Genomic DNA, 17,943 nt, shown 5'->3' with positions numbered 1-17,943 from the left:
TTCTCAATCTTTTCAGTCCCAAGTGTCCTTCATTGATGAATTTATTCGGTTTGAAACACAGCAAAAACATCCTCAACGAGAGGAGTTCATCATGAGAAATCATGCACGTTGCTCTTACTGCATTTGCTCTGTGGTCCCAGTCGTGTTTATCGTCAGACAGAACCTCACGGATCTTGTTCAGGTTATCCTCCAGGTCCCGTGTGGAGTAGATCTACGTAAACAAACGACACACACAAAGAGACCCCAGTTTTAGATCAAACACTTCCAAGCCTTTGATTTAACATCTCACAGCAAACGTCATGCAAAAGCGGCGGCTGGATGTAACCAGATTCTTCGGGAATTCAGTAATACCTCTTTCATGTATAGCAAAATGTGTGCGGCTTACCTGAACTGTGGGCACGTCTGTGAATGCTTTGATGAAATCCTCCTCGTCCACGGCTCCTGCACCCTCTTTAGAAGCTCCTGCAACACACGTGATTGACTTCCATTACAACACAGCTCTGAAGTTTATGTGCAGACTCATGCTTGTGTCAGACACTGCTGGAGACATCTATAATCTCAAACATTCTTGGAGACAATTAAGAGACAACTGCGGCCGTTACTATAGAAACTGTTCACAATGAGGTGTTGCTATAGCAACCGCTGTAATGCTCTTTTATATTCAATCATGTAAATGTGAAAATATGGGTGAAACACTGTTCCATTATTATATTTTTCTGCTCCTATCATACTATTCAGTGTTACAGATAGAGTTTTTTAAATTATATAATTATTGTTTAGGGGTTTTTCACCTTTATTATGATAGGACAGTAGAGATTTCGGACAGGAAAGCATTATGAACAGAGAGAGGAAAAGGATCGGCAAAGGACCTCAAGCCGGGAATCGAACTTGGGTCGCCGTGAGCACGTCGGTGCTATTTGTCGGCGCACAGTACCACTAGGCTATTGGCGCCGACCAGATACAGTTTCATGCAAAAGTTTGTCCATAATGATAATTTTCATAAATGCAAGCCATAGCCTGCTGACCTTTTAAATCAGCGATTTCATTTGGATATATTTTATACCCTAGGGAAAAAGCAACATTTCAGTTCTGACATAACATTTAATCAACAGATACAATGCAATTTAAGTCATAACAAAAACAGACAGGTGCAAAATTTTGAATAATGACATCAATCTGTTGTACAGCCACCTTTTGCTGAAAAAACAACCTGTAGATGCTTCTTTCAGTCAAGGGTAAGTCCCTAAATTGATGCTGAAGGCATTTTGGGTCATTCTCCCTTGAAAATTTTCTCAATTTCTCCATTCTAGAACATTGTGTTCTGTCTGAGGATGAATTCCTTGTTAGATCTGGAACTGTGCTTTGGGTCACTGTCCTGCTGAATCCAACCCTGCTGTAACTTCAGCCTCATGACTGATTCCTGAACATCTTAAAATTGTATTGGTTCTCTGACATTGCCATTAACTCTTGTGTGTTGGAGGGTTTTTAAAATGTCCATTTGTTTTATTTTATAAACAGAAAATGATAGTAGATCAATAAATTAAATATTTAATGTTTTCAAAAAATAAAATAAATATTGCAATTGTTTTAGTTTGGATTGTTGTACTTATATAATTATTAATAATTATATATTTTTGTAATGTAATACTAATAATACTACTACTAATAATAATAATATATCTAATATTTACATTATTAATAATGTATATTAAAAATATTAATATATTTAATAATATTAATTAAATATTATTTAATAATATTTAATAGATAAAATATAATACAAATAAAACAAAATAATATATTAAAATGTAATAATATTAATTAAATATATTATAATTATTATTATTATTAACTAGTTTAATTCCTTGTATTGTTTCTGCACTGTTAATATATTATATTAATAATAATAATATAATAATAATAATAATAACAATAATAATAATATATTAAATGTTAATAAGCTCTAGATGACATTTTTATATTTTTTATATATTTTTATTTTACTCAAACACAACTATGAATTAAAAATAAGGACAATTTGAAAATTCCAGAAAAAAAGCAGTGTATATATAGATTATTATATTTATACCAAATTCAGTAAAAGAGCCATTTGCACGCTATTTAGTCCATTAATGTCTTATATGAGGGAGGAATCTCATGCTGTGCACACTTTAACAGCTTTCGGTCCTAATGGACTTCCTGTCTGTCTTCCTGTCCAGCTGTAATTGAATGATCAATCATGAAGCCCAGAAGGGGTGTGGCCTGTGAGACCCAGAGAGACTGATAAACACAGCAGAATCAGTCAGCTGTCAATCAGCCTTCAGGAAAGCCCATTTCCAGGCATTGTGGGAGGAGCATTTTAAAGCTGAAACCTCTAAAACGAGTCTCAGCAGAAACATCAATCCACTGCCAAATGCTTATAAGGACAAAGTATTTTTAAAAAAGGATCATCAATGCAAGTGTCTACATGAACTAAATTAATTCGATCGGTGTGCTAGATAGTACTTGCATTGGAAAACTTGCCCAAAAGTTCAATAACTGCCCGTAAAGGTACCAATGAAACAAGTCAGAGACAAGTCAATGCTGTGATTTCATAACTCTTCCTTCAGTGATGTAAATGCTTATATATTACACAATGGTAGAAATTAATTTCGTTTTTTTGGCATGACATTCCTTGATATACTAGTAGATTATTTAATGACTATTATGTCATTAAAGATAGTGAATGTGCTTCATCAAACCAGAATTTAAAACTAGACCCATCTATTTTATAATATCAGCAGTCATTTGTTCAAACGGTTATGTAATGTGAAGCTGCTTTTGCACCGATGCCAGACAGAATCATCTGTAATGCGTGATATTTTAGTCTGTGCCCATCAAACAAAAAGTGACAAAACATGCTCAATATTTTTTTTCTTCATGAAAGCATCTTTCATGTGTGAAGTATTAGGTCGCTGGATTGTCTAAAAATAGACATTAAATCTATTTTTATTATAGAAATTCTTTTCCCTCTTTTACCATTAATTGCTGTGGTATGAGTACTAATATATAACACCCACCCAGATAAGCTTCATTTTTTTATATTTATATTAAGATTAACAATTTACACAACGCATTATATTCATTCTTGCAGACAAACGTAGTGATTTAAAGGATAGTGACAAAGTATAATAAGACAATTAATTAGTATATCAAAAATGCACTGCAATCCATAGTTGTCACCATTAACTTCAACAATATTGAATGATCATTGTTCTAGTATGATTATATAAACTATTGTTCATGTAAATAACATTGTAGTAGAATTTGTTGAAGCTGTATGACACTTTTGGTTTGATGTTTAATTTTTAATCTGTATAAATTGTTACCATTATAAAAAAATCCTACTAGAAGGCATCTTATGCATAACCCTCGTAAGCTTGGTTTACCTTCAAGCAGAGAGTTACTGTCATTACTGATTAGTGACTGATTTACATTTAAAATTTTTGACCTATAAAAATCATGAGATTGATTTTTCAGAATAAACATGCAATTTAAAGGCTATACAATTTATAAAATAATGAATCCATTTTAAAATGTGCAATTTAAAGGCTTTAACTAGGCTAATTAGGCAAGTTAGGTTAATTAGGCAAATCATTGTATAACAATGGTGTTCTGTAGACGATCGGAAAAAAATTGCTTAAGGGGCTAATAATATTGCCTTTAAAATGGTCTTTGAAAAATTAAAAAATGCTTTTATTCGAGCCGACATAAAACAAATAAGACTTTGAGAAGAAATAATATTAAAGGAAATACTGTGAAAAATTCCTTGCTCTGTTAAACATCATATGGGAAATATTTGAAAAACGAAATAATCCTAATAATAATTTTGACTTCAGCTGTATATAAACTGCTATATCACACACCTGATTTGGCAGCTCCAGTGGCACTGGGTCGTCTGGAACTGCTGGCAGATTCTGCAGGTTTCTTGGGTACTTTGGGCACTTTAAACGCCGCCTGAGCCGATGACGGCCTGCTTCCATCCACAGAGTCATCATCGTCGAAACTACGATCTACGAGAAGCAGTGAGAAGGCAAAGCAAAAGTCAGAGCGTGAACTCAAAATATCAATTCAATGTCTCATATTTCTGCACAATGATAAGCAAAAACATTGTTATTTCCATATCAAATAGCACAACAGATCATTCTTATATTCTCATTCCAATGCCAATGGTTCAATATAGGCATATGACGGTATCAGATTTCCTTGTTGCGATAAGTGCTGTAGCTCGATATACAGTATTATTAAAATAGGCTGCACAAAAAGGGTTACTTTAACGGATATAATAACAAAAACAATTATACTTTGAGTATTACTTCTATATATTTTATGCTCATTATATAATGCCAGAATGACAATATAATATCATCACAATGCAAGTACACCCCTCCAATGAACACATCATATTTCATTCTTAAGAATATTTCATTTAATTATAGTCATTTTAACAGTTTAATAATCACACATTGTAATCAGAATGTGAAAACGCATATACTAAATAAATAATAATAAATGTTAGCAAAAAAAATATATAGGGTAAAGAGTAACAGAGGCTGCGATATCTGCTAGCAGATCTATTTTCAGTTGTCAGACACCCACACAAATATATACTATAGTAATTTATAGTAAATACTATAATGTTTTTTAACCATTCTGACACTGACACCTCCAATAGAGATGGAGATGTTGCACAATCAGCCAAAATGTTGCTAGAATTGGTTTTTATGTATAGACGATATATTTCGCATCACCAAAAATGATTGGAGGTCATGTCCATGTGTTGTGCGATAAATCTATACATTGATTATTGTGACAGGCCTCGTTCAATGTAAACAAATTAAATTGAATAAAAGATTATACAAAAAGGTGTCAATAATTAATGTTGCGTTAACTAGCATCAACACTGAGGATTACCTACATTTGTTCAAAACACTGTTAATGTTAGAAAATACAACTGAATTTTGCCAGTTGGCAGCTCTATTATGTAAAAAGTTATGACTGATATGGTGTTTATAAACACTGACTAAAAGAACTGACAACACCTAGGATGATTTTAATTCAAGAATACATGTCCATACATGTTTCATTAACTAAATATTAAAGGGATATTCCACCAAAAAAAGAAACTCAGTCATCATTTACTCTTCCTTTCTCCTGTTCAACAGTAGTAATGGTCACAAACCTGTGGCCATTTACTTCTATAGTATTTGTTTTTCTTACTATGGAAGGTGCAGGTTTCCAGCTTTCTTCAGAATCTCTTGTATTAGTGTTGAACAGAACAAGCAAACTCTCAAAGCTATTGGAACTACTTGAGAATGAGTAAACAGTGAGTACATTTATATTTTTGGGTGAACTCTCACTTTAAATGACGCCCATGACACAATATCAAGATCATGCATGTTCACCATCATCATATATAGTATTATTGATTACAACCACATATCTAGTTCAACAATACCAATCAAATGGAATAGATCAAACCCGATTCAACTCACGAAACTCAATATATCCTCCAGTATGAAAAGTAAACGTCTGGTTTCCTCTCCACCACAATATCAGCTTATATAATCAATGACCAACCCAAAACCAGGACCCATCAGGGGCCTATCACTTACCGAACAACAGAAACCGGAAGTATATCCAACATTAATCACTCAACAAAACAAAAAGCAAAGCCTGGAAAACTCAAAGCCTCCCACACACACAAGCACAGATTGGGCGCTTCCAACCAAACACAGCAAGATTAGAAGAGCACACATAGGATTTCATTTCATCTACCAAAACATTACAAAAACATCCCAAATCTTTACGGCAGCCAGGTGACATCCTATTTCTAGACCAATCCAGTGGTGAACATTGATATGGAGCAACATGTCAAGCACTCACAGTCACAGATGCGTTTGCAGATGAGGCGCCTCATGCCTGACGGCGGGCGTGGCTCTCTTTCTAGTATCCGAGGCAACGCCCAAGCTGCCGCTCACATGACAGCGGTTCTCACGGCGACGAAATACACCCAAACGGATCAGCACCACGGCTCACACACACACAAAAAACACCATCCAAAAGCTGCTCGGCATCTCCTCTCCTCATTCCCTCTTCTCTCCATCCCCCCTCGTCTCCATCATCACTCCCTCGCACTTTGCTCCGCACCCCATCCCTCCTCCTCCTCCCCAGCACCCGAGGAGCCAATCAGAACCATGATGACATCATCGATAACCAGCCAGTGAGCTTTTGAGATCCGAGGACGCTTCATGCATGTCAATGTGGCTTGTTTTTTGATCGAGAAGCTAGGCTAATTAGCCTAATTTTAATATGCATAAATAAATATCGGAATTTAAAGCCACGCCCCTAGAGCTGAGAAGTGGTCTTTGTTTTGCATATGAAAGTGTGTGTGTTTGTGTGTGTGTGGGTGGGTGATCGGCATTGTGACCGTTTGCTGCGAAGCCAAGAACTGACTGCACTGACACATTATGGATGCTGACCCCACTAGCGGAGCTGAAAGAGCTCTGTGTGCCCCGCTATGTGTTTAGCATCATTAGCATAGAAGGATAACCCGCCCTTTGTTCTGAAGGGAGGGAGCGAACAACAATCTAACAAGGACTGGCCAATGATGACTGTAGAGAGAGAGAGAGAGGTAGAGAGAGAGAGAGAGAGAGAGGAGAGAGAGAGAGAGAGAGAGAGAGAGAGAGAGAGAGAGAGAGAGAGAGAGAGAGAGAGAGAGAGAGAGAGAGAGAGAGAGAGAGAGAGAGAGAGAGAACAAGGCAGGGCAAAAGGAACAAAACAGCAACAGGAAATGAGAGAGATAGAGACAGACAGAGAGGCAGAAGTGGGGACAAGCTGAAGTGAAAAGGGGGAAATGGGAGAACTAGCAAGGAAGAAGACGAAGAGAGAGAGCACGAGAAAAAGAGCTGGCCGATCTGAAAGGCTGTTTCCATGACAACAGGAGCAACCCGCATCAGTGGGTTTGGGAGATTTAAAAAAAAAAAGGCTGAATCACACTGGTTTAAATTATGGTCTGGCTAAATTAACCAGCTGAAATAAGAAAACTTTTTTTATTAAAAATAATAATGATGATGGTGACTGAAAGGGCCGGATCGCAAAAGTTTGAATTTTGGTCTGCCATAATGATGATGAAAAAGATACATAAATAAACATATAAACTACTGAATAAATGAATTAATAAATAAATAAATATACAAACTAATGAATAAATAAATGAATAAATGGATGAATAAATAAATGAATAAATAATTGAATAAATAAATATATAAACTACTGAATAAATGAATGAATAAATAAATAAATATATAAACTACTGAATAAATGAATTAATAAATAAATAAATATATAAACTAATGAATAAATAAATGAATAAATGGATAAATAAATAAACGAATAAATAATTGAATAAATAAATATATAAACTACTGAATAAATGAATGAATAAATGGATAAATAAATAAATGAATAAATAATTGAATAAATAAATATATAAACTACTGAATAAATGAATGAATAAATGGATAAATAAATAAATGAATAAATAATTGAATAAATAAATATATAAACTACTGAATAAATGAATGAATAAATAAATAAATATATAAACTACTGAATAAATGAATGAATAAATAAATAAATATATAAACTAATGAATAAATAAATGAATAAATGGATAAATAAATAAATGAATAAATAATTGAATAAATAAATATATAAACTACTGAATGAATGAATGAATAAATAAATAATTTAATAAATAATAGACTGAATGAATAAATGAATCAAGTTTCATTATTATTCTGGGAAAAAGACAGTTTTTTCCCCAGACAATCATGCAAAACAACACTGCTTAAGAGCAGTCGCTGAACTGAAGTCTTACGTTAAATACACATTAATTTATGTATAATCAACCATAATTCAAACACTAAACAAACAGATCAAAAGAGCAAAGAATGCTGTTCAAGTCAATAAAAGCAATATTATTGTATCATTCAATTGTTTTTCCAACTAACATTTAACCTCAAATGTGCTCAAATAAAACACGAAAACAAAATCCAAAAGATTTTGCAATTCCTAATGTCCTAATGAATTTCTTAATTTCCTAATTGCATTATTAATGTATTACGACACAGTTTCTACTATTTTAACGCAATGCCAAGTACAAAGAACAGGTCATTTCAAAATAAAATGCACCAGACTAAAAACTGACCTGAAAACACACATATTGTCAGTTTAACACCACAATGCTGTCACAATATCTCAGTGTGCGTGAGTGAGTGTTGATGTCTGAGTCCTCGCTGGTCATGCAGCAACTTAACTGGCTATTTAATCTGGTTATCAGGATTACAGAGACAAGCGAGCGAAGCCATTCACTCTCAAACAAACAGCCTGTGCAGCAAAGCCCATCAAAACATATTTAAACACGAGCACGCTAAAGCCTTTTATGCCTCATTTACAGTCAGCGGACACACAGCATCTCACAGTACTTCAATTTCCAGAGCAAGGACCGAAGAGTCTAATAATGGGTAGCTGAGGCAACCAAATGCCCTAGAAACCGGGTCACACTCCAGCTCCCAAGGGACAAAACCCACTGACGCAGAAACCAATAGAAGTAGTATAGAGATGCAATGCAATATATTCAGATCCAACTCAACTGCATTGATAGTTAGCGACAAGGAGGAACTCATTATAACAGACAACTGCTAATTAAATCCAGAAGGATTAGCAATAGGGGACTCTATAGAACTAGAACTCCACATTTTGCACTTAAATGCATGTGAACAGAGTCATGCATACCATAAACATACCCAAATATCAACTTAAAGTAATTTCTATAGTACTTTAATGGATAAACGCACTCACCATCTCCATCGTCACCCACAGACATGGCTTTAATGCTAGTGAGAAGAGGCAGCTCTTTCACTCTCTCCTTCTCTCGTCCTTCTCTCTCTCTCTCTCTGTCACGCTGTGTCAGAGTAATGCTGTGACAGGCACAGCTCGCTCTCTATAACTCTCTCCTCACAGGGGCTCCATTGGCAAAGCCATAGGACCGAAAAAAACAAAACAAAACTCTTTGAATGTCGTCTACTTTGTCTTTGGCCAAATTTAAAGATGATTGGTGGGGAAGTTGGCTACATGGCGAACGTCCCCCTTCCTGTTCTTCTACTAAAATCTGGCACAATGCACCTCGAGGCACATGGCCAAGTAAAACAATCAGTTTAACACTTCTGGAAAATCACCAGCGCGTTTGAGGAGACACTGCTGAAATGTGTAGGATCAATATGAATCTGATTTTATCCATTTAATTGCTTACAGAGCAAAGGTTTTGAATGCGTTTTCCTGATTACTGCCAAGTTTATTTGGTGTTTATTAAATAAGAAGTCAGAAACGCTTGTTATTAGCGATACCGGTGGCTGATAAGTGAATTGCAGTCAGCAACTTATTTGCTGCGTCCCAATTTGCATACATACCTGCCAACACTCCCGTTTTTCCCGGGAGTCTCCCGTATTTCAGACCCATCTCTCGCCCACCTCCAGTATTGTTCTGTCTCCCGGAACACTAACTGAATTCCTCAGCTTTTTGGTTCAGTCCCCATGCGCACCCCCAGATAAAATCTTCCGGATTTTAAGATCCGAATGTTGGCAAGTATGTTTTGAGTGTGTAACAAATATGCAAGCTTAGGGACATTCTACATCCTCATTTACAGACTGTTCTGTTTGATTAGTTACGTCGTCTGTCAATCATCTCAACACATCCACATTTCTTTTCTATTTAATTCGCTAGCTTATTGAAGATTCGTGAGTCTTTCATGCAGAGAAATCTCCACAGGTCCTTGGATAATTATGCATTCAGAAGTTAATCTCCAAACATGTCTTGATATAATTTCACTTTGTTGTTGCGGATGAAATATATAAATGGAAAACCTGATTCAAATATTTTCCAGTTAGCCAGATATTAATTACTAGTCATGCAAAAAAATTCACAGAAGCTTCTCTACTTGACGGTTGGTCCTGCGCGTCCGCCATGTTTGTGGTTTGTTTTTCCTCCCCGATTTTGTAGTTCTAATCGAATTCACGTCCTACACGCAATGTATTATTGGCAATATTATCGATTAGAGTCCAGATGCTTCTACACTTCAGATTTCTACTGGAAATAGTACTCCATAAGGGACCCTTGGTTTGGAACATACTAATTCTATTTTCGAATCCTGTATAGGACGGAGAGTACGCAAATTGGGATGCAGAAATAGTTTTATGCTAGCAAGCATAAAACCGTCATGCATTCCGAAATGAATTTGATCTGATGCCTCAATATACCAATGGTAATGTTTTTGGTTCTTTTATTAGCAATAAAAGAAGTTGGAAATAATTTTCCTCTAAAAACAAAAACACACAACAAAACCACAGCAATGCAGAAAACAACAGTTATGTATCTGAGTATTTCCTCTAGAATTTTATCCAGCTGTAGGCGGGCCTTTTTTTACACAGATCTGCCAACTACCTATGGCGTTATTTCAGTGACAAATGTTGTGAGCGCAGAATTACAAGTCGAGATCGCATGCATGTAATACGAGCATGCGAATCTCTTTACTTGTGTGCCGATTTCCTCTGTTTGTGCACAAAACTTCTAGCATGCCATCAAATATACACTGCTCAAATAAACTGAGCTGCTGAAGTGTGATTTAGTTTGTTTTTGTAACAAGTATGTCTTCAACATTTATTAGATTTGCTAGGAATCTTTATGAATGTCTCCAATAGACCTACAGAGTTGTATTAATGTGTCCTGAAGTAAAGTGACGGCCATAAACTCCAGCAAGATAAAATCATAATATGCAGAGCCCTAGACCTTTATCTATAAACTATAATTATGGAAACCGTGTTCATCATAACTGAAAGCTACGTCATGTTTGCTGGTTTACCCATCAAGCACACGTCAGTCAGTCAGTACATAACCTTAAAGGGTTAAACAAATACTGCACAGCACTACTACGGTTACAGAAAAGTTTGCGCTGTTATAATTCACTCACCTTTTAATACGTTTTGGTGCGAGTATAGCCCGCTATTTAAAAATAACACAACATCGTTTTGAATGAGAAGCTGTAATGTAGCCATGGCGGGATGAATTTTGGTGTGACGCCCGATCACGGAAGAATGAATGTAGCGGAAACCACGTATCTGATCAATTCCTTAATCTTAATCGATCTTTAATTTAACGAAACAATATTGATTTAAAAATACCAGAATTAATTCTTGAAGGGACAGTTCACACAAAAATGAAATTCTGTCATGCTTTACTCATTCCAAGCCAAGTTTCTTTCATCTCGTGAACACAAAGGAAATGTTGGAAAAAAAAAAACATTTACTTCCATATTTATTATTTATTCTATGGATGTCAATGAGTGTTTTTTTTTATCCAACATTCTTCTGATTATCTTTTGTCTTGTAATGGAAGAAAGAAATTCATAAACATTTAGAACCACTTGAGAGCGAGTAAATGAGGAAATTTCTCTGTTTTTTGCTGTACCATCACTTTAACGTCTCTTTTTCCAAGTAAAAAAGTCACACCCTTTTGATTTTCCTTTACGTAAAAATGAATTGTAAATAAGTCAACTAACCTCCACAATAAAAGTCTAAATGCTTTCATAGCCAAGCTGGAAAGTGTCTTTACAAGCCATTTACACTAGAACTACACAATATATTGAGAAGTAATCGTTATCGTGATAATAGTATATGCAATATCCATATCGCAGAGAAGTGGAATAAATTCAGTTCATTTAAATGCCAAGCATTTGTGTCCCATACATAGTGTTTACCCAAATTTGACCAATCAAATAGGGCCTTACTATATTTATATGATGTTACATCACAAGAGGTTGGTGGTTCATTCCAATGTGGTGGCCCCTGATAAATAAGGGACTAAGCTGAAGGAAAATGAATGAATGAATGAATGAATGAATGAACCAACCTTTTCTAGTAAAACCTGTAAAAAAAATCTCATATTGCTAGTTCACTAATCTAAAATTCAAAATCAAAAACATTTCTGCACCCATTAACGCACATATAAATGCATGTTTACCTCCATAAACCCAACAGCTTCAACCATGATGCATAAATATAAAACACGCTACTACTCCACAACTAAAGCAGCATGAAAAGAGCAGCACAGTCTGATCCAGCTCTTCAATCACATGACATATGCCAAATGCATCATGGAGATTTCCAAGGCTGTGGAAGTCTGACACCATCTCCTCTTTTAGATGCCAGCGCTCACGTTAAAGCTAACTCACCGGCGGACACTATGATAAAATCCAGCATTTAGACATTCAGCCAATCCCTTTACGCTGAAGATAACTCTCTAGTAAAAGCTAATGAAAAACATCAGGATTAACATGGAGATGAAAGTAGCATTCCGTTTTAATCCGGGGCTCAGATGTCAAAGGCTTATGTGGTCAAAGACACTGACAAAGACTAATATTAGCATTGTAACTGAAGCCGATAGAGACAAGCATTGCAAACAGGATTTGGGTAGTAACTAACAAGCTAAAAGCTAACTTACCTTGACTCAGGCTGAGAGCCATGTTGCCCGAATTCAGCACTTCATCAAAACGGCTGAGGATGGTCTGCAAGCTGAAACACACAGAGGAGAAATAATCTAAGATTGACATTAAAATGATTTCACAATATCTCACTCATTAGCCATGTTTCCATCCAAAGACGTGAATTAGATGCGTGCGCAAAACTGGAATATTGCATAAAACATTTGCAAATAAAGCGCTGTTTTCATCGAATGAGTCAAATATCACTTCCTGATGAACTGGTGTTCACTTCCTAGCACTGTCGTCTAACAGCAAGAAGCTGGCTGGTTCGAGTGCCGGCTGGGCCAGTTGGCATTTCTGTGTGGAGTTTGCATGTTCTCCCCATGTTGGCGTGGATTTCCTCAAGGTGCTCCGGTTTCCCCCACAGTCCAAACACATGAGCTATAGGTGAATTGAATAAACTAAATTGGCTGTAGTGTGTGTGTGTGTGTGTGTGGATGTTTCACAGTACTGGATTGCAGCTGGAAAGGTATCCGCTGTGAAAAACATATGCTGAATAAGTTGGCGGTTCATTCTGCTGTGGCGACCCCTGATGAAGAAAATGACTTAAGCCTGGTTTATACTTCTGCATCAAGTGATCGGCGTGACCCATGGCAAATGCAACGCGGGTAGCTGTGCATTTATACTTCTGCGCGCTATTTCTGTTGCTCTGCAATAGCACATCCGAAACGCTAGTTGGCAGTGAGGTGTTTATGTTCCTCTGTGTCGAACTTCTTCGCTGGTGTTTTGTTTTTCTGAACGCTTCCTTGATGTACAAGTGGTTCAAACTCGCTCATTTTTAGGCAGGAACCAGCGGACGTGCAACAACTTTAAGCATTAGGGAAACACAAAACAAAACTTTCCATCCGGAGCTCCTTCACTGGACTCCACACTGGTAAACAATTGCTTCATCTGGCTTGCGTGACTCTCGGCCCCACCCACACTCTTCAGGGCTGCCAAGCCAACCAATCACAGAGCTTGCGCTACGCGAACGTTACATTTTTTGAGAGGTGCGCGTTATCGACACCGACGCCCACGGCGAGGGGCTATGTATCCACGTGTAGGCTGCGCCATAGCATATGTGTGCGCTTGACGCAGAAGTATAAATCAGCCTTAAGTCGAAGGAAAATGAATGAATGAATAAATGAATGAGTGGAGTTTCTAACCGTACAACCATCTTAAAGAAATATTAACAGTTATATTCAGAATGAACAATCGCTGAATCTAACAATGAAACACCAGATTATATCGAGCCATAATAAAGAACAAACCGTTCTCATTGATTATTGAGTCACTGGCTCAAATGATTTATTTTGCTTCATAAAAAACAGAGTTGCTTTGAGAACAAAATGTTCTCTAGTTTTGTCTGGAATTAGTTTGGAACCGAAAAAAAAAACCCCAGTCAATGTAGTTTAAATTCACTGTAGTGTAATTTACTCAATATTACCTATTAGAAAATCAATACTACTTGCTATTGCATTCATGGGAAAATGGCTTGTGTGATCTTAATCAACTGTATTCTATTTTTGATCAAAGGGATATTTCATGCTTTCATGATTTGATTTACAGGGTAATTCTGACTCCATTCTAATAGATTCATCCTGAAACCCAAGACATGTTTTTATTTGTTTAACTGCAAAGTCAATGACACGCTTGATATTGTCAGAATTGTCAGCTTGCACATTGTTAAAACAACAATTAGGATATTGCATGAAAAACCTTTCTGATGTATTAGAAAGCTCATACCGACATAGCCTTCAAACAAGCCTTAATCTGTCCATCACAATAATGCTGCATCTGATTAAAACACAAACGGATACAGACAAGTTTGCCATTCTACAGGTTCATGCTGCACAGTGAAACCAAAACGACACTCTCAGAAGTCTTTCGGGACTAATTTATTTTCTTTTTTGGAACCAACTTGTAAATGTTATTAATTTTGGTTCCAATATTAATGTTTATTAATTATTTGTAAATCAAATTGTTTGTAATTTGAGAATATATCTCTATTTGCTTAAGCTATAGACTGTGGGAGGTGGTTCAGGTGAAGTGTGCTGCTTGTTTTTTTTGTTTAGTTGTCTGTTTGTTCTGATGTGTAGTACTCACATGTCTGTTTTTATGTATGTACTTCTTAAGGCTGGTTTATACTTCTATGTCGAGTGATCAGCGTGCCTGCCTTGCGCGTAGTCGTGCATTTTTACTTCTGTGTGCTGTTTGTGTTGCTCTGCAATAACATTTCCGAAACACTAGCTGGCAGTAGGTATTTGCATCCCTCTGTGTCGGGTTCTTCATGAGAGTTTTGTTTTTCCTGAACGCTACCTTAATGTACAAGTAGCTAAAACTCACTCATTCAGAGGGGGCAACCGGCAGACGTGCAACAACTTTAATCATAAGGTAAATACAAAACAACAGTTTCCATCAAGAGCTACTTCACGGTTGTTGCTAGATCAGATATGGTTGCAGCCGGACGCTAATGGAAATAATTTATATTATTTACTGAATTTCCCATTAATTGTATTTTATTAACCTCTACCCCTACCCTAAACCTGTCACAGTAATGTAAAAACAGTAGTTGTACCGAGTATTATTTATGTTATCTATTAAATGACCCAATAAATTGTATTTTTTAACGTCTACCCCTACCCTAACCATAAACCCAACCTTCAAAGTACTGTAAAAATAAGAATTATTGTTATATAGTAAAAAAATGCTGCTATATTGATGTGCTTTTCACACTCCCGGCCAGCCGTGTATCCTATCAAGGCTTTACCCTCCTTCACAGGACTAGACACTTGTAAACACTAACTCCAACGGGTTCACATGGCACAGTGGTCATAGCTACCAAGCCGACCAATCACAGAGCTTGTGCTCCGCGTCATCACAATGCGTAGTTACATTTTTTTGTCTGCATCGGTGCAGCCACGGCGAGGACTATACGACTCCGCGAAAGCTGCGTCGAAGCATACGTGTGCGCTTCACGCAGAAGTATAAATCAGCCTTTAGGGACCCCCTTGAAAATGAGATGGTTCATCTCAAAGGGCTATCCCATTTAATAAATTCCAATTCAGAAATAATTGAGCAGCTTTAAAACACAATATTTAATAGCTAAAAGAAATGAAGTTTTTAAGGTAACAATTAAAGGGATATTTCAACCAAAACAATTAATTATGGCATCATTAACTCACTCTTGACTTGTTCCAAAAAGTGATTTATTCAAAGATATTTTGAAGAATGTTAAAAACCTGTATCCATTGACTAACACAGTATTGGATTTTTCAACTATGGATGTCAATGGCTACGGGATCCCAACATTCCATGGTTTCCGCTACATTCATTCTTCCATCTCGCCACACCAAAATTCATTCCCACCATGGCTGGATTACAGCTTCTCATTCAAAATCTTCAGTTGTTGCTTTTTTTTTTTAATAGCGGGTTATAATCACACCAAAACATATTAAAATGTAAGTGAATTATAACAGAACGAACTGTTCTGTAATCGTAGTAGAGCTGTGCGTTATTTGTTTACTAATAAGGTCGAAAAATGTTATATGCCGTCTGACTGACGCGTGAGGCCAGCAAACACGATGTAGCTTTTAGTGATGATCAACACGGTTTCCATAATTATACTTTATTAATAGCTAAAGGTTTATAGCTCTGCATTATCTTGATGGAGCTATTATGGATGTTTCACATTACTTCAGGAGGCATCAATGCCTCAATTAATAGGTCTATTGGAGACATTCATAAATATTCCTATCAAATCTAATAAATGCTGGAGACATACTCGTTACATAAACGCACTAAACTGCACTTCAGCAGCATTTATTTGAGAGTGCACAAGAAAATCTGCGCTTTAGCAGCATATATTTGAGGAGGCGTTCAAGAAGTTGTGCACGAACATAGAAAATTGGCGCACAAGCAGATTCGCATGTTTGTATTACATGTATGCGATCTCGACTTGTCAAATTGCGCTCACAACTAGGGCTGTGCGAATTGGGCAAAATATCTAATTGCGATTATTTTGACATATTGCGATTTCGATTTGATTTGCAATTTCATTTTGTAGTCAAGCTTCAGCTCAATAATCTGTATCGTAGCTTCTTGCTGCTAAAATGCAGTGAGTGTTATTAAAAAAAAAAGCAACTGAAAAGATATAAACATTCTTAGGGTGCTTTCACACCTAGACTTTTGTTTCGGAACCTGTCTTGTTTGCCCAGTTAGCGCGGTTCGTTTGGCATATGTGAATGCTGCAATCACGCTCAGATCTACGCCAAAACAATCGCTCTGAGATCGCTTGAATGATGTGGTCTCAGCTTGATTTAAACAAACTATAGAGCGGATCGATTGTAGTGAGAAAGCAATATGATCCGAGTCCGGTTATATCACAATGTTTTATGAATATGTAATCCCTCTTTGGTCACTGCATTAAAAGGCACCGTGTCTTTAGCAAAGTAGTGCGTTATGGCATTAGTAATCTCCTGGGTAGGGTTGCACCAGCTGTTCGTAAATTCTTAAACTGGAAGGTAAAGTCCACACTAGAGGCTTTGTAACTACTAGCTAGTTTGCAACTACATTTGTTAACATGTTCTTAAAGCAAAGCGCAGTTACTAGGTCGTAAGCCCTCCGTAAAGCCATGAGTAGTGACATTGAATGACGTAATATCCAATAGGAAGCATTTACATCGTTAAACTACTTTAAAATTCTATATACTTTTATTAACGATACTTTTATAGTACATTACATTAGTCAGTCACTACAGACGGTGCACATACCAGCATCGTGAGCAGTGAATGCACGCGAAATACACATGAAGTTTTTAAAACATTAAACTTTCATTTTTTGTGACGTTGAAACCAAAATATTCCCATATTACAGATGTGCTGTTTTTCTTAGATATTAATTTGTTTATTAATGCTTCTGAAGCGGCAGACGTCATCATCCCATTCATCCGCACTTTCCTGTTTGTGTTTTTTTTTTTAATGGCCGTTGCACATAGTTCGGTTGCGCAATTCTGATTGGGCAGAATGAAAGCGTGTTCCCTCAATTGGCTATCAAGACTGTCACACACAGACGCCATGCAAGCATTTGCTCTGGGCGGGGGGAATTAAATAATACATACAATGCAGCCTCTTGTGATTAGCTAACCGCAACGTCTTAAATCACGAATGCGATTCGATTAATCGCATAGTCCTACTCACATTTGCCATTGAAATAACACCATAGGTAGTTGGAAGATCTGTGTAAAATGCCTGCCACCACAGCTGGACAAAAATCCAAGAGGAAACACTGCATTCTTCAAAATATCTTCTTTTGTGCTCAACAAGACA

The 17,943-nt window shown here is 36.5% G+C and overlaps 1 protein-coding gene across 28 annotated transcripts in view; it reads right to left on the bottom strand.

The window, feature by feature from the left end:
• The window catches only part of clasp2 (cytoplasmic linker associated protein 2), a 116,193-nt gene that overhangs the window by 69,961 nt on the left and 28,289 nt on the right, over positions 1-17,943 (bottom strand). For 22 of the 28 annotated variants that reach the window (XM_056479659.1, XM_056479667.1, XM_056479661.1 and 19 more), the window contains 4 exons: positions 12,598-12,668; positions 3,906-4,052; positions 386-462; positions 119-211 (listed from right to left, as the gene is read on the bottom strand). In XM_056479659.1, the coding sequence (XP_056335634.1) occupies positions 119-211; positions 386-462; positions 3,906-4,052; positions 12,598-12,668 (388 nt within the window). Of the gene's footprint in view, positions 1-118; positions 212-385; positions 463-3,905; positions 4,053-5,925; positions 6,086-8,904; positions 8,992-12,597; positions 12,669-17,943 lie in introns of those variants that run through there. The other 6 variants (XM_056479686.1, XM_056479687.1, XM_056479677.1 and 3 more) reach the window with 5 other exon arrangements.

This window comes from Danio aesculapii, chromosome 19, assembly GCF_903798145.1.
Source record: "Danio aesculapii chromosome 19, fDanAes4.1, whole genome shotgun sequence".
Taxonomy (NCBI): Eukaryota; Metazoa; Chordata; class Actinopteri; order Cypriniformes; family Danionidae; genus Danio; species Danio aesculapii.
This window is presented reverse-complemented; position numbering and strand designations above follow the sequence as displayed.